At 36.5% G+C, this 23,960-nt stretch overlaps 1 protein-coding gene across 1 annotated transcript in view; it reads right to left on the reverse strand.

Moving 5' to 3' along the window:
- The window catches only part of LOC137630028 (serine-rich adhesin for platelets-like), a 73,760-nt gene that overhangs the window by 26,471 nt on the left and 23,329 nt on the right, over positions 1–23,960 (reverse strand). Inside the window, exon 4 of the mRNA XM_068361524.1 lies at positions 6,872–9,989. Within this exon, the coding sequence (XP_068217625.1) occupies positions 6,872–9,989 (3,118 nt within the window). The remainder of the gene's footprint in view (positions 1–6,871; positions 9,990–23,960) is intronic.

A 23,960-nucleotide genomic window follows, 5' to 3' on the forward strand; every position in this document is an offset into this window, starting at 1 on the left:
TAATCATATACCTTGTTAACTACTTGAGTAAAAGTAGCTATATTGAACTTGAGGGGTTAACCCCAAAACAACTTATCTGTTCCAGTCCGAGAGTACAACACTGGTCTCTCGTTTCCTCAAACGCTTCTTTGTTACAAAAATTATCCTCAATCTCTCTTTAAAATATGATGAAGGTTATTTCAAATCTGCAGTGTTCAGATTTCATCAGTTTTTTAAGTCAGGTTATGGGCCACATTTGAAGATACACCATGAATCAAAAGTTTAAAACAAATCTCCTGCTTTGGCAATTCCAAAGAATTAAGGACCTCACAGTAACCATAATGACACTTCATCCCACTTAGAAACAAAGTGCCCACACCAGGGGTCCATGAAACAATCTCAAACTCTAAAACAAGATTCCTGGTTGGAATAAAGGGTCCATAACAAGTGCCTTTACCCCAAAATGAAGCATTACTTATATTTCCATCTTTAATTTTTATAATAATTCTTGGATTTACATAGCATTATCCAGCATTTTCTTGACTTTTTTTAGCACATGCCCCAAAATCACAAGTACCCTCAATTTAGTTTTTGTATTGATATGGAAATTAACCATTGAAATGCAGTTAAACAGACCTGTTAAAAACTGCAATGGAGACAGATGATTTGCCTTTATCCTCCCTTAACAGTAGTTCAGCAATTCAGATGCAAATAAATTGACTGTACAGTACTTAAATTTCTGCACAGCATGTAAATTCCCCTTCCTTTAAATATACAGAACTACTAATTTTTGTGTATGTAGGAAAAATATAAGCCGTCTCGATACAGTTCTCAGATTAAAAATACCTGGAACTTTCTATAACAAGATACTGAACAAAAAAATATTATAAGCATTCCCAAGAAATCTAAAACCTAAAATATGAGCAATAATTACAAATTAAGAAGGATTCTAATAGGCCCAGTACCATATTTCTATTGCTATCCATTCTTCGAAAAATATTATAATCAAATAACTAGTGCGCGTTTAAAAAAAAATGTGTAAAAACGTAGCCTTCAAAAATTATATTTAAAGACTATTACAAATAGCGTAAGCAATTTCAAGTAAGAACATGACAGTTTTAGGTGAATAAGGGACAGTGAGAATTACTAATAAAATATATTTCACTTGTGTTAAAAATAAAAGAAGTTGTGATGAAACAAATAAAAAACATACAGTACCATGAAAGCCAAACAAATCTTTAAAGATATATACTTTGTTCATTATAATTTTGGCCAACAGAACGGTAAAAAAAGTCTCGCGAAATCTATAAAATAAAAATAGAACATGAAGACTTAGCCCAATGAGACCTGCCCTTAAAATGATGATGACTTTAAAACAAAATCCTTGAAGTTAAAGATAAATAAATCTAAAAATTGGGTGAAATAGAATGTCATTGAGCAATTTCTACATTATAGTTATTAGCCAAGCAACAACCCTGGTTGGAGAAGCAGCCCAATGTGGAAAGGGTATAAGAGAATATCCCAAACTATGTTATATTTAAGCAGTAAATATAAAATAGATAAAGTATTTCTATAAAATGAGATTTTATAAGAAGTTTGACCTTTCCAATTCTGCAGATTCCACTGCCAGATTAAGAAGATCATTCTACAATCTGGCCACAGCTGGAATAAAATTCTAGAATACTGCGTAGTATTGTGTGTGCCTTATGATTGAGAAGGCATGACTTAGAATTAATAGCATACCTAGTTTGGAAAGATCTATATTAAAGAAAAATCTTATGCAACATGCATTAAGAACTGAACGTGATCAGGAATATGGAATTTTATAAAACAAGTTTCCATCCAACAAATTAAGATGAGAGTCAACAACTGAAGACCAACCAGGAGAACAATACTCAAAACAAAGTTGAATTAAAGAATTAAATTTCTTCAGGATAGACTGGTCGTCAACATTTTTATAACTTTCGCAATAAGTCCATTTTTGGTGCAACTGAAGGAGAAAGCAACTGAATGTGCTTCTTAAAATATTAATTATGGTAAGAGGTGGCCTCATGGGTCTTCCAAGAATGAATGAATTTTCTGTAAGTCCTTCTTACTCTACATGCCACCAGAACACAGGATAAGATGAAGGAGAAGAGAAGATCATTAAAAAATAATTATCAAGGAGTAAGAGATGATGCAGAATATCGAATATGAAAAAAAGTCCAAACGGAGTCATTTAAAAAGTAAATCAAACCAATTGAAGCTGATCACCTCATCAAGGCAAAGGTTACCTTGAGTATCTAAAATATTTTATAGAAGCGAGAAGTTCAATTAGATTTCAATTAAAGCACAACAGAACTGGGTGGTGTAAGAGTAAGATTATATTTGTCTTCGGGGTAATGAATTTGAATATGGTACGGAATCTAATTGCAAATCGGTTCAAAGGGCCAGAATTGATAGCAATGGCAAGAACAAAGATGAATAGGATTTCATCATAATTACAGCTTCCTAAAATTTGGTAGTTACTAAACAGGCTGTTCGACTTCTTGCACTAAGATGGCAGTGCAACCTGTAATAATATGCTGTTTGCATCAACAAGGAATACTGTACAGTATTTGTATTATTCTCTTTCTCTAACCTTGTGTTGACACGCAACTGCGGATGTTTGAATTTTTTCTAAGACTGAACTTCATGAACAGATGATTATCATCATCATCATAAGCTAAACTATAATTCTAATTGGAAAAGCAAGATGTTGCAAGCCTACAGGCTCTTAACAGGGAAAGTCATCCAGTGTGGAAAGGAAATACAGAAACATCGAATAAACTACTGTATATAACAGTAATATAAATGTACAATATATAAAATACTTGAAGAGATCAGTCATATATACATACACACACACACACACACACACACACATATATATATATATATATATATATATATATATATATATATATATATATATATATATATATAGTATATGTACTATATATATGTGGCACCCTAGCAGTACCAGCTGAACTCGGTTGAGTCCCTTGTTGGGCTGGGAGGAACGTAGAGAGTAGAGGTCCCCTTTTTGTTTTGTTTCATTTGTTGATGTCGGCTACCCCCCAAAAATTGGGGAAGGTGCCTTGGTATATGTATGTATGTATATGTACATACATACATACATACATAAATAAATATACTCACACAAGTTTGCACTTCTAAAGTTCCATTGATTCAACTGCCAGATTAGGGAGATAATTTCACAACCTGGTCACAGCTGGAATACAACTTCTAGAATAGTACGTAGTATTGAGGCTTATGATGATGAAGGCAAGTCTTGTTAGAATGAGCTGTATATCTAGTACTACATACAGTACGGTACAGTTTGGGAAGACCTAAACGCAATGGATTGTCAGATTCAGAAAAATCTTCACATGCACAAGAATCTCATTTAATGACATTGCCAGTAATTAATATCCATATCATTAATAAGGAATTTAATAGACCAAGAGTTTTTGTCCAACAAATTAATATGAGACAGTAGCTGGAGATCAGACAAAAGAACAATACCCAAACCTTGGTAGGAAAGACGTTAAACCTCGAGATTTATTGATTACCAAAAATCTCAAGACTTTCTAAATTTGCTGATATTCTATGCAATCGATTAAGAAAAAGACTGGATAGGTTTCTCAAAAGTAAATTTGCAGTCAAGTATCACCCCTAGAATTTTAAATGAGTAGCATAGATCTAAATGTTGAGTAGTTCTCTGGCCTTGACCTACTTTTGATCATACTTCGAGTGTGTTAGTGTTCTACTTCATCCACATATTTTTCACCATGCACAAATCTAAGCGAGATCTCAAAGGGATTCAGCAAACCATAGGTACACAGTAAATTCAGTTGGAACTGATGCAGAGAATTGCATCATCTGTATATGAACAAGTCTGCTTTCCCTGTAAAACAACATACATAAATATACCAAGGCACCTCCCCCAATTTTTGCGGGTAGCCGACATCAACAAATGAAACAAAACAAAAAGGGGACCTCTACTGTCTACGTTCCTCCCAGCCTGACAAGGGACTCAACCGAGTTCAGCTGGTACTGCTAGGGTGCCACAGCCCACCCTCCCCCGTTATCCACCACAGATGAAGCTTCATAATGCTAAGTCCCCTACTGCTGCTACCTCCACGGTCATCTAAGGCACCGGAGGAAGCAGCAGGGCCTACCGGAACTGCTCTTTGTTGACATCTCGAAGGATTATATACAGGAGAGGGGGTTCCCAGCCCCATCGTCCCGTCCCTTTTATTCGCCTCTTACGACACGCAGGGATAACGTATAGTATGAAAAATAATAGGCTAAGACCACGACCTTGGGGAACACCAGATATCACATTCCTATAATCAATACAGTGCCCATCAACAAATACTCTTTGCAATCCTTAAAAATGTAATTATGATGCCAAGAAATGACTCATGATTAACACAATCAAAGGCAGCACTAAAATAAATGCCAACCATACAAACTTCTTGATCAAAATCAAGGGATTTCTGTAATTGTGAGAAAGGTATTGCATGCTCCAAAACATTTGCAAAAGATAAAATGCTAATTAGGGAGCAAATGATTACCTTCAGCATACCTAATTATACATTTTGCCAGAAGTTTAAAAGCCTAAGAAAATATGGGAGTTATGGAAATTGGATGGTAGTCAAGAAGGCTAGAGCTACCACAAACATTTACCCAATAGAGTAGCATTACCAATTTTCCAACAAGTTGAAATAGAACCTCTTCTTCCCAACTTATGAAAAATAGCAGATAACTTACAGAAAACAAAGGAAAAATACCATTAGGGTCTACACTTTCATAAGCATCAAAGCCCATCAAGTTTCAATTTCACAATGTGAAAAGCTAAACTAGTTAGTTTAGTCTCAGGGGAAAAAAAAATGAATATCAACTTTCTCATTACTCTGCTCACTGTCACACATCAGCCAAAATTGTTGTCTTTTCCTTTGAATACCAAGTGAGAGTCATCTGGTTTAAGCAAAGGATTAACTGTTGTCTATAGTGTATAGACAACACCAAAGAGTGCAGATTTGAGGGTAGCCCACCATTATGTTCAGCTTACAGACAGTACATTTGGTCAATTTGGTAAAGATACATCTTCCATTGGTTGTTAAAAGTGTAACCTGAGAAAATCACTGGTTTTCCTATGATTTGGTGCCCTCTTAAACAATTAATTCAATTTGCAGTCAATACTATTATAATGATTCTAAATCCATTTTTACATGATACTCATCAAACGTTAAACAGGAGTTTAACGGTCACCAAGTTTGGATAAAATTTCTTGTGCTTTTCAAAAGTGCACCATGCCAGCATTTCTTACCAAGCTAGTTGCTTGGGGAAATCAGTCTTATGATATTGCTTCATAAAATGGCCCAACTTCTTTAACTTATAGGACAAGATATTAATGTAGTCGTAAAAATATATGCTTATACAGGTCCCTTGAAGAGATGAGGGTAGTATGAGTAGCAGCTGGAATTTTATATTTGCGCGTTATGAATTCTACATGTATCGACACTGCACTACTGTTTGGAATGATTCTTCTGCATTTGTCTTTCATATAGTCAACATATACACTACACAAATGAAAGCTTCATAGCAGGGAAATTGAATTTATAGCAAGTAATAACAGAAAAATATTGCAATGTCCAAAAGTGTTCTGAGTGTGATATTCAAAGTCAGTATCAGCCACAAATCTCAATGGCTTAAAGTTGTGTGTTTATATTCTGATATTTGAAATTTTCATCTTAAGGTTTTATGTTTTTGTATTAGGAAGCAATTTTCTTTACTTAAGGCATAATCAATGTATATACAGTAAACGGATTTTGAGCGAAGCGAAAAATCTATTTTTGGGTGAGGTAGCCATGTCGTCCTGATGGAAGTTGCTACTAAGAAGGAAATTCCATCAGGACGACATGGCCTGAGCCCCAAAAATGTTGTTTAGTACATACTACTGTAAACAAGTTAAAGGTCTGAGTATAGTACTTTAAGGACAGATTGTTGGGGCCAACATATTTCTTTAAAAAACTCTTAGAGATATTTTCCTTACTGAACTGCAACACTGGCCTATCCATTTCAAGGAAAATCTGCATTAAGTGGACTTGTATCACCAAAGCTTTATCTTGCCCTTCATTTATTGGCGAATTGCCAAAGTTTCATTGCCAAATATGTTTGCATAGACTAGGCTAGGTTTTGGTTAGCACAACTTAAAATATACCCAGAATAACTCCTGGAATTCTAGCAATTTTGATTAATTAGGGCAGATAAAGAGATGTCTAAGATTTTATATTGAACATTTCTGGGAATCGCGTTGTTGCATAAAGGGCAACGCTGAAACTGTCAAACCTAGAAAACTTAGAATGCATCCAAGATCATGTTGAAAGCTAGATACCATACAGTATAGGCAAATCATTGCGTAAATCCTCTATTACAATAATCATCTCATGTGTTGTACAAATAGCAACATTGGACGACGACAAATAACAACATTGGATCATCTTACAACTTACTCAGAATCTAGTAATTGCAGGGTACTGTACTGTATACGTCAAATACCAATTCACTAAATAATTTACATTCTCTGAAAAGTTATGCAATAAAAAGAAAACTTTTCCATGAAAGAAAAAAAAATGTCAAATCTGGGTAAAAGGACCAAAATAATGTCCAGTGTTTTTGGTGCATAAACACAGAGATACCTTTTATGGAAAACATATCCCACCACACTAATTCAATGGTAATAACTATTATATATATTGATGCAACCAGCATGACAGGTTTAAAATTATTTCCTAATATTTATCAAATAAATTAAGCTGTTAAATAATACATTTAAACTGGTAGTCTCTTCTATTCTACTTACCTTAAAATTCTATCTCTTTCAGCACGTTCCCGATCGATCTCTCGAGCCCGTTCAATTTGAAGAATTTCTTCCTGGTGGTGGCTTAGAAGGCCTGCGTATGCATGATGTGGAATAGGAGGCACTGGACCTAGCTTCCACACATCATGTGAAAGAGGAGGATATAATCCAGGAGGAATAGGTTGTTGAAGACCATGTGGTAAATGCATGCCAGCTGGCACTCCTGCTGTTGCAGCAGGATGATGAGCTGAATAAGACAAATTTGGGGGTAATCCATGTGGTAATGATACAGGAGGCTGGCCATGTGCTCCATGATGGCTAGGAGCATGTGATGCCCCTGAACCTGGAGCTGCTCCTGAAGCTGCATGGTGAGGGGGTGGCACCCCCGGGTAATGTTGTGACATACTGGTATGTTGCACCGAATGAATATGTCGTACAGTGTGTTCAGACTGGGATAAGAGAGATGGATCTCTGTACACACGAATAGGTTCCTTACGATCAAATAAGAGTGCTGGTTGTGAAGGTTTAATCTGACCTGGAGTTATAGGAGTTGGTGTATTGGGCTTTACTTCAGCTGAAGACGATCTGTCATCACTAAGCACAGACGAGCGTGATACAGAACGCTCAGTTACACTCACACCAGAGTCACTAGAGCCGTCACAATGATCCATCCTGGAGGCTGCTGATGCAGTGGTAAGCTGCTGAGACTGATGCTGCTGTATTTGCTGATGATGTTGGTAATGATGATGACTGGCCGGCTGAAGCTGGTGATGAAGGGATGTGTTAGGTGCCCCGTCATGGTGATGCGGGGCAGGATGGGCAGGATCAGGGTTGGCGGGCTGGAGGTGGGCAGGACTGCGCACCACTGCCGTGATGCTGACCGAGGGTGGCGAAGCCACACGGGTGTTGCAAGTGGGCCCTGGCCCGCTTGTAGCTGTGATGGTAACTGCCCGCCCGCTCACCACGCCCGCCACCTCGGCACAACCACGACTGTTGCTATGACTATCACTATTACTACCACTAAAGCAGCCTGCAACACTACTATTGCTAATGTTCAGTTTGCTGTTCTCCAGAGGCTTTGAAATTCCAATGACATGAGATGCACTAACAATGGCACTTGTCGTGCCCGTCACTACAGATACACTGTTTACACTGTTTACACTTGTTGTAGTTGTCACTATACTAACTGTATCAACTGAGCCACACACAGCAGCAGTGCTGCTCACAACATTGTTAACATTTTGGCCCCCTTTGCCACTCTCTATGCTTGAATCATAATTGCTAGCAATTACACTTAAACTATTATCAATTGTTCGTATAACACTAGTAGCTATTTGCTCATGATCCTGACTAACACTATCTTTGTTCACTATGGCTGTTGTAGTTATTAAAGAATCACTGACTGAACTACTAGAAGGTGCACAAGTGCACAAAGTGTCTAAAGGTAATTGGGTAGAGGGTAATATTTCCAACTGTGGAGTCAAATCCAACGTTGGCTTCTTTGTTAAATCTTTATCAGATTCACAGCAATTTTCACTTTCAGACTCGTCTTTTAGGGAAGCTACAATTAAATCCACAGAGGTTTCTAACTTACGTTTCAGTTCGTCATCCGGCCCTTCATCAGATGATATCAAGGAGTCTGATAACAAGTTTCTAGTGATGCTCTGGGGTTTACTTGAAACACATTCATTCAGAGATGGCTGAGATAAGCTTTCTTGATCTGATGGACTACTAACATTTATGATAGGTTTACATAAAGAATCCTCTGTTTCCAATTCACAAACAGATGACTTCAAAACGGTTGATGACAATGGCTCTTCCTGTATGATAGGAGACTCTTTGAACAGAGGTGAATCTTTAACATCTGATGCTGATTCCGTTCTTATGGTAGCAGGATTAGCGATGGTCCTTCGGTTTGATGACTCGTTTGTAATGGACTTTTTGTCGTCTATGGCAGTTCTAGTTGTTGGTGTTCTGGAAGGTTGTTCACTTTCAGGTGTTTTGCTGTTCTTAATTATTCTATCTGATATTTCAGTCTTACTTAATGAAACAGGAGTAAGTGATTTGCTGGAAGATACAGACTTTGCAGCATTTAGTGAACTACTTCTAGTACTTGGAGTGCGACAATCAACAGGATTCTTTTTGTTGTTGGTGATCCTATTTTTGAAGTTAGTCTTTTCATACACCACTACAATAGGATCTTCTGCAGACTCTGAATCAGACACATGAGTGGGAGCTTCTTTTCTGCTTTCGTTGTTACGGCAATGCTGAGGTATCTTTTCAACTAAAGGGTCCTTTTTGTTACGTAATATATCACGATTTGAATTACAATTATGATTTTTGTTAGCCAAACGATTTGGACTATTATACTTGCGTTTCTGACTCTTCGTACTAATATCCTCGCAATTAGCAACACTGTTTACATTTTCATCGTTATTCTTAGTTTTGGTAGCGTAATGAGCAGTTGCTGGACGTGAATGGTTTATCTCTGCAGGGCTTCCAGCTGATGTCACAGGAGAAACACTACGCCATCTTTGACGGGTGCGGTGCGTTCCAGTATTCTTGCTTCTCTTATTTCCCCTGAGCCTGTGACTACTTGGCTTTTGATGTCGAAGAGCTGCAGCTGCTGCTACTCTTCTAGAAGGAGGCCGGGAAGGTAACTCAGGCTCTGGTGTGCTGCTGCTACTGGTGCTAGTGCTGCTTGCACTATTACTACCACTGCTGCTGCCACTATAATTGGTATCACTTTTACTGTTATTACCAACACTGGTATCAGTATCCGTGCTACCACCTATACTAATTTTAGCTTCAAGATGCCCTGGATTGATAAGGTTTTGTACTTTGCTATTCCTGTGCGGTCGCCGCACTGGTCGATGATCTGGTGTTGAATTACCACTGCTACTGCTTCCTGAGGAGGTGTCTTCAATGCTATGCTGTTGCTGTTGTTTTTCTAAGCGAGTCAATATACGAGAAACTGCTTCTGGGGTATGATGAATTGATCGACGTTCTCTAACAGATCGATGTGGCTGTTGCTGGGAATCTTCATCACCTGACGAAGTTTCACTTGTTATGCTCCCTTGGCAACGCTTCTTCCATCGTACACCAACAAGCGCACACTTTCCTGTGGACAAAAATTTGCAATGAGAAACCAAGGGAAATAATCAGGTCTAGTTAATACTATAATTAAAATACATTACACAGTTAAAATTATAGTTAACATTATACACATCATGATATATATCAAAATGGACGAACGAAATAGATTAATTTGATTAAAAAAATAACTGTTTGACATGAACCCCAATATGTATCAAAATTGCAACTATTGCCATTTGTAACATTCTAATATACTGTAGCTTCCTATAATAATAAACTAAATTCTAGTCCTTATAAATAAATCAAAGCACAAAATTGTTGTATACTACTGTATATGTATATGGGGGAACATACATAAATTACATACACACTTTTTCTCTGTGGCAGAGAAATTAAAATCTAATTAGTGTCTCACACTTATAAACCATCAAAACAGATCTCGATGAGGTACTGTATTCCTCTTCCTATGAGGGTGAATCCATAAAAAATAATATTCTATGATTTTTTTTTTCTCTGGATTCACCTCCAGAATTATTCCCTCTCACTTAATCTTTGGATCATTACCTCAGATTATCAATCCAAGAGAGAAGTCAGAATTCTAGAAACTGACATTAAATTTAGCATGCTCTACTTGTCATAAACTTCATACTGTATAAAGTTACCTTCATAAAATACAAAGTCCATAACAGGTAAGATACACATACACTGCCTGATATGCAATTTTCTTTATATCAAATACAGTACTGTATTCCCTTGCATCAATAGGCAATTCATTACTGAATAAATACAATATGTCACCCACTAGCTTCATCTAGTAAGCAACCAGTTGTAAAAATAATTTATAAAATATAAAAAATCTCAAGACAAGGAGCTCTTAGGTCAGTTCCTCTGGCAAGTTATCATAAAAGTTTTTTCCAAATACATTGACACCATCTGCATACTGATTGAACTTTTTGTATACAACTTGCTCACTAATTTAACGTACTACAGAAAAAACTAAACAATTACTTGTATGATCTTCCCAATCAAAGTAAGCTGTGTATACCACAGGCATGGAGTATACATAGTATACTGTCAGAAAAAAACTAAACAATTACTTGTACGATCTTCCCCATCAAAGTAACCTGTGTATGCCACAGGCATGGAGTATACATAGTATACTGTCAATCATCATAATCTTGAAGATCAAATTCCCAGTGTAATATACAACTTAAACCTTAAACTATACTTATGTACAGTATAAAAATTAAGACATTGTCTGAGATTCCTTCCCAGAGATCTCCCAACAGCGAACATTATTTCCTATGGGGACTTTCAGCAACCAGGAATAGATTACATTGGACTTTCTTCATTTGGAACACAAGGCTTAGCACTGGATCCAGGGTAGATATTCATTACTATGTGTAACTAGGGGGGGGGGTGGCATGTACTTGCACTTAAATATACATCTCAAGGGGTTGGACTACAAAAAGCAAGAAAGGAAACTCATTGAATTGGATATAGGAATTTTGGCTATATAGCCTGGTGCTGGGGCCTGTAAAGCCTTTCAGTACACTAAATCAGCTGTCAAAATTCTGCAGTTACACTATGGTGTAATAGTTAAAAGAGGCTGAAAAGCAAGATAAAAGAAGGTGAGATAAAGTAGGATACAATGCAAGTAGCAACTATGGGCTGAACAATCACTGCAAAGACCCAAAGTAATGTCTAAAGTGCATCGTGAGAGGTGCAATAACGGCACTAACCATCTCCCAAGGGGACACTCAGGAATATACCAGTACATTAAAAAAAAAGGTAGACTTCAACCCCAGATGCAATTCTAATTTCATCAGGTACACCATACCCAATGCAAATCGAGAATGGCATCATGAATTGTTTTGTTCACACCTGGTTCAAATCTATTCAAGGGAGAGGGCCTCTGCTAAAATAATACCCTGAGCTAAAAAGATGATGCACCAATCCTATTGTGATAAAAGATTCCACAAAAGAAAGTGCGTTTGAGAGAGAGAGAGAGAGAGAGAGAGAGAGAGAGAGAGAGAGAGAGAGAGAGAGAGAGAGAGAGAGAGAGAGAGATGGGAAGTGAGGGTCATTGTAACAGGGTGGGACATAACCACATTTCTAACCTTACTCACAAAAACCCGCCAGACCACTTCAGATATCATCAAGAAAAACTTGTTTTGTGCTGGCTACAGGTAAGGACACCAGTCCACAACTTCAGTCTATGGGAATCGTCCTCCTTTTAATATGGCTGATTTTTGCAACAGACTTCCCTACCGAGAATTTGTTAACACAAACACTCAATCGCAATGATAATGAAATCTGGTTAGGTTAAAGCACCAAAATGATCCCACTATTCATGTAAAAATAAAGTTGAATCGTTGAAACTTCCGAAGTTTAAAACCAGGATCAAATAACCTTTTTCTTGTTGAACATTTCATGGTCTAATTGTTTTAATCTTATTTGTAATGCTCTCATACCTACATTGCACAGTAATTTAATTTTAGCTTTTCCTACTGGGGCTTTTTCAACTTGGGTGGCCGATTGGAATAATATTACCAGTAGTAAACATTATATCACAATTTCCTTAACCCCTGCTACTTCAGCATAAATTACCAACCGTTCCAAAGACTTTGAAGTATTATATCAAAGGTGCCTCGTGAGCAACAGTGGCAAGAGACAAGTCATCGTGTTTGTTGTATAATGTTATAAAGACCAATTATACATACGACCAGCACACAAAACCTCTCACCCACGCTAGAATCCAGGAGGACCAGGCAATGGCAACAGAAGACAGAACAGATAGACATTTAGCGACCCCTACCATTCAATCCCTAGGTCAGTGGGATGGTAAAGTTGTGGACACCAATGAAAAACATTGGGTTGTGATTAAGTGTCTACCACATAACTCGTCGTCTTAAATTCTATGAATTTTATGCCGTAAAGAACCTTACACACAGCACCACCTTCATACTCTCCCTGGCCTCCTGATTATTAGGACCAATGCTTGTCCACGCTTTCTGAATCCTCCTCCGTAAACACTGCATTACCATACAGATTTTCTCCAAACTTCAACCCTACTATCTTTTTCACATGACCAAGCCATCTCAAACGCTTCTCAGTCAACACACATTTAGCTACCCTTGGAAAATCACGCTCCGTACAGGTACGAGGCTAAAACCAAAAGGTGACTATGGCGTGCAGTAAAAAAAAAAAACAATATCCATTTCTTCCCAGAATCCTACAGGAGTAAATAGAATTGGCATATTTGGCACTGACATCAGGAGAAAGGGTTCCCCTACCATTTAAGGGTTCACAAGCTTTAATATCAACTTTTAACATCTGGTACTTCATGAAAGCAATAACAGCAATATTACTAAAAATCATACTGACCAAATGAGATTGTCCTCCCTCAACCTTGATAGATACGTATACCATTACTTCATACAAAAAGCTATTCATCTCGGCAAGTTTCGCAACCCTTAACTAGGCTCTTCTCTTCAGCCTTTGATCTATCTCGCACACGTTCATACATTTATGCATGCGTGCGCTCAGTTATACGTGGCACACGATACAAATTAAGACTCCCAACTGAACGGACCCTGCATCACCCACCGTTAGAACCGTGCAAGTAATGTCAATTTCTTAAAGAGAACTCCGACCTTAAAATTCAACCAACACTTATACATAAGCATATTACTGTCTGCCTAACATAAGAGAATGCCTTAAACTCACAAAATTATATACGAATTCTATTGTTTCACGTATTATTATTCCAATGATTACTCCCTCTGATACAGAATTACAGATAATGATATTGGATCTGCACTCGTCACCAATTATCATCAAAAGTCTATAACTAATACCCATAAGGACCATTCACTGCCAAGGAACAATCTAAAAGGCATTGAGCCTGCCTCGCAAAACCTCCAAAGAAGGTTAAATTATGAAAACAAAAGAGTATTGAAGAGACAAAAATGACAAACAAATATAGATACACGAATAAGCAATACTATGAGTATAACCACAAAAAACAATTAATAAATCTATTATAAAAATATATAATATAGTGGTACGTCTTCCAGCAAGGGAACTCTGGTAAAATTACTCTTAAAGAGACCATGAGTGCCGTGGGTAAAAATAGAAAGGCTAATCTATAACCAAATACGCCTGACGCTGCTTAAAATTTACTTTCCACGGGTACCTCTCACACCGCTTTCCTGGACTCTTTAAGGAACCTGGAAAGCTTGCTGGAAAGTAAACAACAAAACAGCTGCTGAAGTGATAGTGTATGGCGAAGTATCAAAATTACATAAATTGATTAATCTTATGCTCAAGTCAAACCCAGGCAAGCGTTAGGCATAATCAATAAACAAGGAGAGAGAGAGAGAGAGAGAGAGAGAGAGAGAGAGAGAGAGAGAGAGAGAGAAATAACGAACAAACGACCAGAGGTAGGTAATGCATACAAGGAAGAACTTAACTGTATAGAGGGTAGGGGGAAGGAGGGGGAAAGGTCATGGCTTAGGTAATAAAAGGTGTGCGCTGGTGGTTTAGTGGGAGGGAGAAAAGAAAAGCGTGGAAGGGGGTGAATGACTAGGTACCGGTAGACCAGAAAAGAAATGGATGAGAGGGAGAATACGAAAGAGGGCTGATGGGCCACGTGTTTCTCTGATGGTCCCCTGGAGGAACGGGGGGGGGGGAGGAAGGGGGGGGGTTCTAAAAGGAATTGTGAGATCAATACTCCGGCAGGCATCCTCGAATAATCCAAGACTTAAAGGGAGGCTGGTGGCTGGTAGTATACGCAACTATTCAAATAATCAAATGACTATATAAAGGTTTGATTAGGCAACTTGTAAGTGCACGTTAACCTCCCTTCACCATTGAGGATTCGAGTGAGTTATAGTATTTTGTGATGACTCACTTGGAATTTCTATTATCAAGCGAATACTTTTGTATTGCTATTCGTCATCTCGAAATTGTAAAGTTTAATACGTGTTCATGTAATGTACAACCATAAACAATTGATTGCTCACACAAAATACCAGGAAAATTTGGGGGCAAAATCACATAGCTGGAGATACAAGAACTACCTTACTGCTCTTGCTAGCTGGAGATACAAGAACTACCTTACTCATCTTGCTAGCTGGAGATACAAGAACTACCTTACTCATCTTGCTAGCTGGAGATACAAGAACTACCTTACTCATCTTGCAAGTAGCTAAGAAATACATTTAAAAGAATGGCCTATAAATCATATAAATATAAATGAATAGGAAAAGTTTCACAAGCCTCTTATTAATCACATATGTCAAAGAAATACTAAGCACAATACTTCAAGGAACGGAAAAAAGCGTCCTATCTGGTTCAAAAAACCAAAATTCTGAAATACGAAACTGAAGATGAAGAAACCAGCATCAACTATGTACTTATCACACACTTAGTCATAACACGAGTACCTGAGAAGATACGATGAGAGTCAGGAGACGACATGAGAGGAAATGTTAACATTCCTAACAATCGGACCGGACATCCCATCTCCAAGATAACCCAAAGTAAAAATAACAACAGCCAGTATAACTTTAATGAAAGAAATTTTCACACTGATTTAATAAGTCCAAACGTATTTAGTAGAACACCCAGGAAGACTATGATCCTCAACTGGTCGAGCGAATTCGGTTAAATCAATAATTTATTAGGAAAAAAAGTCTTTTTATAGTTTATTTTATGACATATTTGTTTTTGATGCTGTTAATAGTTTATTTATGACATGTCTGTTTTGACGTTGTTACTGTTTTTAGAATGATTTATTGTTAATTTGTTCTCTTCATTTATTTATTTCCTTATTTCCTTTCCTCACTGGGCTATTTTTCCCTGTTGGAGCCCCTGGGCTTATAGCATCTTGCTTTTCCAACTAGAGTTGTAGCTTGGATAGTAATAATAATAATAATAATAAAAGACATGCATAGACAAACAGGGTCAGAGAGAGATGGAGTGAGACCGAGCGCATCAGACACCGAGGAAATGAAGAAAATGAGGTGGAGGGGACTGTGTGGTGGTGGGTGGGATACAAGAAGGGTGCTCAAGGCATTGCGTGTTGGCGGTTCCATTGTGCGGTATTTCCGTTACGCGGTGTACAGGTGGGTGGGGAGGCAGGTGTCTGATGATGAACCTGGAATACAGATACATTCTCTCTCTCTCTCTCTCTCTCTCTCTCTCTCTCTCTCTCTCTCTCTCTCTCTCTCTCTCTCTCTCTCTCTCTCTCAAACATATTTTGTTTAAATGTTGACAACGTTCAAATTACTCCAACTATCATGGAATAAAATTATCGAAAACAAACCAATTTCACAGAATTAAGCTAAATTCATATCTTGACAATGCCATTACTATATATATTTATGAGTTCCACACTTCAACCTCGTCCACAAAATGTATATTACTTCTTTACCAGACATCGTAACCCATTTTTCCAACAAAATAAACAATTTTATTAATCAATTGAAATAGCGTTTCTGCAACATAGAAATGGGTAAACTATTGAGTACCTAAAATATGTTCGTAATGAACAACGAGCATTCGAAATTAGCAATGGGGAGTGGTTTTAAGAATTCACGACATCGATTTTATTTCTTTTCCCTTCCACTATACTTTCAACGATGGTTATTACAGGCGTAGTTAACTCTTAAAACTTTCCTATCACCGATTTAATTCTTAAGTTATTTACTGTGAGCGATCAGACCAAAGCCTCCCACCATCACCAATTCATAGTGGCTAGCGAAAATGCAGAAAATGGCTTGGTCATGTCTGAGACCTTTATCCTGCAGTGGACTAGAAACTGTTGCACTTGAGTGTACAACAAACAAACACATTTTATATATATATATATATATATATATATATATATATATATATATATATATATATATATATGAGAGAGAGAGAGAGAGAGAGAGAGAGAGAGAGAGAGAGAGAGAGAGAGAGAGAGAGAGAGAGAGAGAGAACTTAACGTGATGAAAATGTTTGTATCTAGTAATGATCAGCAAAGATGTTCTAGTCAGGGCCACCCATACTAGGTCTGTTTGCTGTGACCGATCAAATCAAAGTCTCCCACCATCACCAATCTGTAATAGCCAGCATGGTGATGAAAATGGCCAAACCCCAGACAAGACCAAGACAGGTCTGAGGCCTTTGTCCTGCAGTGGACAAGGAACGGTAAATTAATTTGAAGAATATTGACCAAACATTAATCACTACTACAAATTAACTCTGTTATAATCTGCAGAAACAAAATTAATCTTAAACTTATATTAAAGATCATCAACAGAATAAAGTCACCGTGATCCCATCAGGGGCAAAGACAGCAAAACTGGGCCAAGCTACTGTGACTATCTACACAAAAAACTATCTTAATGAAGGCACAGATTGCAAGCCTTCCAATCCATGGAGCTCCAAAGTGACAAAAGCTGCAACAGGATGCTTTCGCCGGAGAACGCTTATAAGAGTTATCCGGAGAGGCCGTCACAACCACCTTGTGATGCCCGAAAGAGCTCTACCTCCGTTCTCAAATATGAATACCTTCTTTCATGTGGTAAGATACAACTTTTTTTAGTATCATAATTCCGCTAATATTTCCCGTCGCAGAAAAAGACCAGGCCCTAAGCACTCACTTAAATTAACTGTGGATAAAATCAACAGTTTATCGGGTATCTGAGAGAGAGAGAGAGAGAGAGAGAGAGAGAGACTCACTTGAATTAACTGTGGATAAAATAAACGGTTTATCGGGTATCTAATAGAGAGAGAGAGAGAGAGAGAGAGAGAGAGAGAGAGAGAGAGAGAGAGAGAGAGAGAGAGACTCACTTGAATTAACTGTGGATAAAATCAACAGTTTATCGGGTATCTGAGAGAGAGAGAGAGAGAGAGAGAGAGAGAGAGAGAGAGAGAGAGAGAGTAAATTTAATATGGTGTAGCAGAACTAGATATCCAAATTGTTATTTACGACGAGCCATGAGTCATATGCTTATTAATGTGCTCTATACGAGTATAGCATGAAAACATTATGATGTATCTGTAGCCATCAGGAGTACAAATGGCAGATGAATACACAGAAAAATCTAGATGGTCCTTACTTTGATTCTGATAATAACAAAAACAATATATTGAATACTGGATATCCACCCACCACAAAAGAGGGAGAATGCTAGACAATTGCCCAGAACAATAAGCAGGGCGTAACACTTATTAAAATCTTACAGCTTCTAGTCAGAGCCATACTACTACATTAGGGACGAAAATAGCGAAAACACCCCTAGAATGCCATAGGACTCCTACAATACTATGAACACTAAACTAAAGATAAACCAGGGATGTAGTATGAGAGGCTGCAAGTACTACATCCGGGGGTCGTGGAGCTCTTGACCCGTTTCCCCTCCCAACCACTTCTTCCTACCCAACCTGACGCTATCACTTCACACACACACAAAAAGTGTCACAACCATATCGTCTACTCTTCGTGTTTATAGGATCCATTCTTTTTACATCTAAGAGTCTGACTCCAATCTCCAAACCAGCCCAACTTCTCCAATCCCCACCCTCCTCCTCCTCCCCCTCCCTCGTGTGTGCTGACTCACGTTTTACTTGTGCAATCACCCTCAATTATAGCTTGGTCTTTCTCCGTTCCCCACACCCACCCGGCCATCACCATTCTCCTTCACCCCCCTATAATTCAAACCACGTTCTTCCCAAACCTCTCACTAACCTTGATACATCACGTCAAACCTCACTGCCATCATGGTCGGATGGCTATCATTCATGTAGAACTCGCACTACATTTCGCAAGAATAATTGTTCCAAGTAAACTGCTTTCATTTACGCACCCCCGAATTGTGCGTTGAATAGGAATACTGTACATTCAAGAGGAAGACATTGAACTGTATGTATAAATTTCAATATCGATGGATATACAGAAATAAACTTTTACTGTATGAATATTTTCATCAGGATTAGTCGATTGGATATTTTCATTTTCATAATCTCTCTCTCTCTCTCTCTCTCTCTCTCTCTCTCTCTCTCTCGGAATGGTTGAAGATAAAACTACTCGAATAATTCTTTCCAAGTAACCATTTCCTATGTTTCCAAGTAGCTTCAGAATGTCGTGACGTCATTCCTTTACCAAATTAACACGACTTAGCATTTATTGTGACTCACCGATGAGTCTCGTTGGGTATATTCCTCTGAATAACAAATCACAGGCATGACGTGTATTTGTTTACCCATTCTATGTAGTACAAAGTTCCTTAAAGAAAGTTACTCCATAAAGAACAGACACTAATAATGAAATAATCCGTTCCTGGTTGCTTATAAATGGATGAGTGACAGGTTCAAAACAATTCCTCTTTTACATTCTGCTCAACAGCAGCACGCAGATCCACAAACAAACATGGTCATGCATCTTTCTCTTGGTGCTATCTTACAAAGCCCTTCATCTTCCCTCACTCTCTTCAAACTTCTAACCAATTTAACCTTGACCATAAAATCTGGGTTAAATCAGTCTAACAAAGCAATATTAACAAATGCCACCTCTATCAATCATGAAATTTCATCTTTATTTTTTTCCATTTTAAAATCAAAGTGGCTTAATCTTCCAACCAGGAGAGTTCATTTTGGATCGTTTGTCATTTTCATTGGTGCTTTTCCTGGCTTGAATCACTATAATAATTACGAGCTTTAAGGCACCCCAATTGAAACTGATTATATCTCTTGTTCAGTTTCAACAACTTCCTTTGAAATCTCATTCAAAAATCTTTTCTGTACAATCATCACAAGCCACGAACTTGGACTTACTTCTGCCTTCTGGAGATTTTATCGTCAAATCTCCAGACTACGTGCATAGCCTACTTCACTGCAATTTTATATTATTTTAAAATGTCATGAAGATAGTGTACTTAAAAGTCAAAAGGTTTCACAACTCTACTTATATTCCTTTTAACGTTTAGCTCTTTAGGAAACTGCCATTGTGTAATCTTTTACTTCGTATTGTGATACGCTCTCTCTCTCTCTCTCTCTCTCTCTCTCTCTCTCTCTCTCTCTCTCTCTCTCTCTCTCTCTCTCTCTCATGCCTATACTACATTTACATTGGTCTTCTCATATTCCCTTTCCTTTCATATTCATCATAAAATTATTTAAACCTTCCCTTTAACATCATGTATCCACATAACTTTATGTATTACCTTTTCTTTTGTGATGCTCAATACTACATAGTATTCTGCAAATGCTATTCTAGCTGTGACCTAATTGTGAAATTATCTGAACTAATATGGCTGAAATGGTGGAACTTCGCTAGATCAAACTTGGTACAAAGTCTCGTTTCACAGTTCATCTGTAACCAATTCATATAAATCATTTAAATGTTTTTCTTTCATTCATTCTTTATAGTTTACCGTCTACTCATTCAATTCACCACTGGACTGAATTCCCTTTTGTGGGATAAAGTCACTCTAAAGGGAATTTGAAGAATTCAGTTTTTCAAAAAACTAAAATTTTCCTTCGATATAATAACAATCATACCTAAAAATACTCCGTAGTTAACATTTTTTTTCCAATAAACGAATTGAATTAAAAATAGTTTGAAAATATTTGTTCAACAATCTTGCTTTAGGTCTTTACTCTAATTATCACAATTTTTTTTCCTCGGAACATAAATACACTAATTAAAATTCCATCCGAGTTTGATATCCTGTTTTATTGATAACCGTCCTCACCTGCCTTCCAATGACATTACAGTTCGCAAAATCTTTTTGCCCAGCCATTTATCAAATGTAAGATGTATTTAGTTTAAATGTTTGCTTTGCTAGTTTACTACAAAAATGCATTCTATTCTACCAACTACAACACGGTTTTTTACTTTAAGGCATGTCAGTAAAAAGTAACAACTTGATTGCCAATGATTCCCAAGCAAATGTTGAGTTGAATATAAAATATAGGCCTTAAGCCAAGCACTGGGCCGGGCCATCAAAGAATCAACCATACGCGTACTCTCAAATTTTTCATCATTTTAACTTCTAAAACCAATCACACAAATTTCATACTATTATATCGAACTACGCTAAAGTCTCTAGGTTATAAAATATGATTTCTAAGCACCAAAAAGGTTATATTTATGATTATTGGTTTTGCATGGCATTTCATTAAGTGTTGACGTCGTACACGACAAACAGTATCTAGTAACACAGGACACTGAGTTTCTCACCGTAAAGTAAGAACCAGAAAAATATTCTTTACCTGGAGAGAGAGAGAGAGAGAGAGAGAGAGAGAGAGAGAGAGAGAATTAAACATGCATGTAAGTAGAGTAATGTATCCCCAAGATATCATTTGGTTATAGTTACAACTTTTTTTCTAATTTATAGGTTGAAACCAGAAAAACGCTCAAAATAAATTGGGAAACAGTGAGTTGCCTGATTTTGCATTAATCTAAATTCTGCAATGATATTATAGGCACAAATTTGTTAAACTAAATGCATGTCATTCGTGATATCAGAACCGTTTAATTTTTAATTAAATTTTTTTGGCCGAGTAGGTTTGTATTCTTTAGAGAAACAGGAATACGATCTCACAGCTATTAATATTATTTTGTTTCTATAAAAACTGTTGTTCAAACCTTTAGTACATTATTATTATTATTTCTCAAAAACTGTTGATTTCATGCTACTACAAAAAAATGAGTTATTTTTCAAAGCTCCCCAGTTTAAATAAGTTGGGTTTGAGTTACATTAAATCTAATCACTTTATATTTCACATTGTGTGGACTTTTAACAACGGTGATAATACAGTATTGTTTATATTGCCTTCTACCGCAAACAACGGAATGTAATCACTTTGACTAGTAAATAATTCTTTATCAACAAAATATCAAAACAACATTAACATCCACCATCCATTATCTATATATGATTATTTAACACGAATCTGTAAATGACAAACACACGAAACCTAATGCAGTACCTCTAAATTTTGTAAAGTGCTCATTAGTTAGCATATCTTCGTCTACGATACTCAAGGTCTATTCGTAGTTCATTGTGCCAAGGAATCTCTTCTCCCACTTCCAACACCAAATTTTTAATTTCACTCACGTTAAATAATTAAAATTAGTTGGTCAAAAATTAAAATGCATTAGTGTTTTCTCAACTATAAACAAAAAAAGGTGTACATCACAATATGCACCTAATACGCAATATTAATTTCCTTATTTCCTTTCCTCACTGGGCTATTTTTCCCTGTTGGAGCCCCTGGGCTTATAGCATCTTGCTTTTCCAACTAGGGTTGTAGCTTGGATAGTAATGATAATAATAATAATAATAATAATACTATATCTTGAACAGATATAGTGAAGAAAAATTTGGGGGGGTATTTCAACACGTCGAAACTAAATTATCATAAACCGAATGCTTATACGAAATTCGAAGAAATATGCAACACGAAACCAGACACTGAGCCTCCAACACTCACTCCAGAAGGATGTGTTTATACTAAATCAACAACATTAAAAATCTCGGATAAATGATTCATCTTGAATAGGTTTTCAATCCTCGGGAGAGAAAAAAAAAATGAACAAAATCTTTCGGGCGATGGAAATAAACGAGCACGGATTTAACCTGTGACGTGGATATCTTCATGAACACGGTTTCTTAAGTCTTTAGAACCATATATATAATTACATGAAAAAAAATAAATGGCAAAATCAACAATATTCTACAATAAATATGCAATAGTAAAAAAATAAGTCTTCCAAAATAATGATAAAACCTCCTTTTGTATGTATTTCCATATTTCCTTTCCTCACTGGGCTATCTTTCCCTATTGGAGCCCCTGGGCTTATAGCATCTTGCTTTTCCAATTAGGGTTGTAGCTTGGATAGAAATAATAATAATAAAAAGAATCAACAATATTCTACAACAAATATGTAATAGTAAAAAAATAAGTTCCAAAATAATGATAAAACCTCCTTTTTTATATTTTTCCTTATTTCCTTTCCTCACTGAGCTATTTTCCCTATTGGAGCCCCTGGGCTTATAGCATCTTGCTTTTTCCAATTAGGGTAGTAGCTTGGATAGTAATAATAAAAAGAATCAACAATATTCTACAACAAATATGCAATAGTAAAAAAAATAAGTCTTCCAAAATAAAGACAAAAACCTCCTTTTGTATGTATAAAAGATCAAGGCTGCGCAAAGAATAACGAAGGCCAAGCCTTTGCAGCTCGAATGAATAATGAAAAAGGCAGAGAATAATAAAAGAAAGAATAGCAGCGGTTCCCTGGCTCAACCACCAACACCATTACCACTTCAGACACCACATAATTAACTGCGGTCACGTCACAAACCAATGACTCTCAAAATGACTAAATAGGTCATGGCGTCGACGACAACTCACAAACTCTACAGATTAAAGGGGTTCTGTTCCTGGTGAGAGCTCGAGCTCTCTCTCTCTCCAAGCTGTTCCTATAGACAAACAGCTTTAAATAGCAATATACTGTATGTATGTGTATATATATCTAAATATATATCTATATATATATATATATATATATATATATATATGTATATATATCTATATATATATATATATATATATATATATATATATATATATCTATATGTATATATATCTATATGTATATATATATATATATATATATATATATATATATATATATATATATATATATCTATATGTATGTATATATATATATATATATATATATATATATATATATATATATATATATCTACAGTATATATCTATATACTGTATATCTATGTATATATATCTATATTATACACATTATATATAATGTATATGTACACACATATATATGTATATATACATATATATATACATATATATATATATATATATATATATATATATATATATATATGCGCCTTTGTTTGGACAATGAGGAAAATATAATTCCCAACGATGATTATTTTAGCAAGTCGCTCGATAAAGA

The sequence above is a fragment of the Palaemon carinicauda genome, chromosome 38, assembly GCF_036898095.1.
Source record: "Palaemon carinicauda isolate YSFRI2023 chromosome 38, ASM3689809v2, whole genome shotgun sequence".
In the NCBI taxonomy this organism is placed as follows: domain Eukaryota; kingdom Metazoa; phylum Arthropoda; class Malacostraca; order Decapoda; family Palaemonidae; genus Palaemon; species Palaemon carinicauda.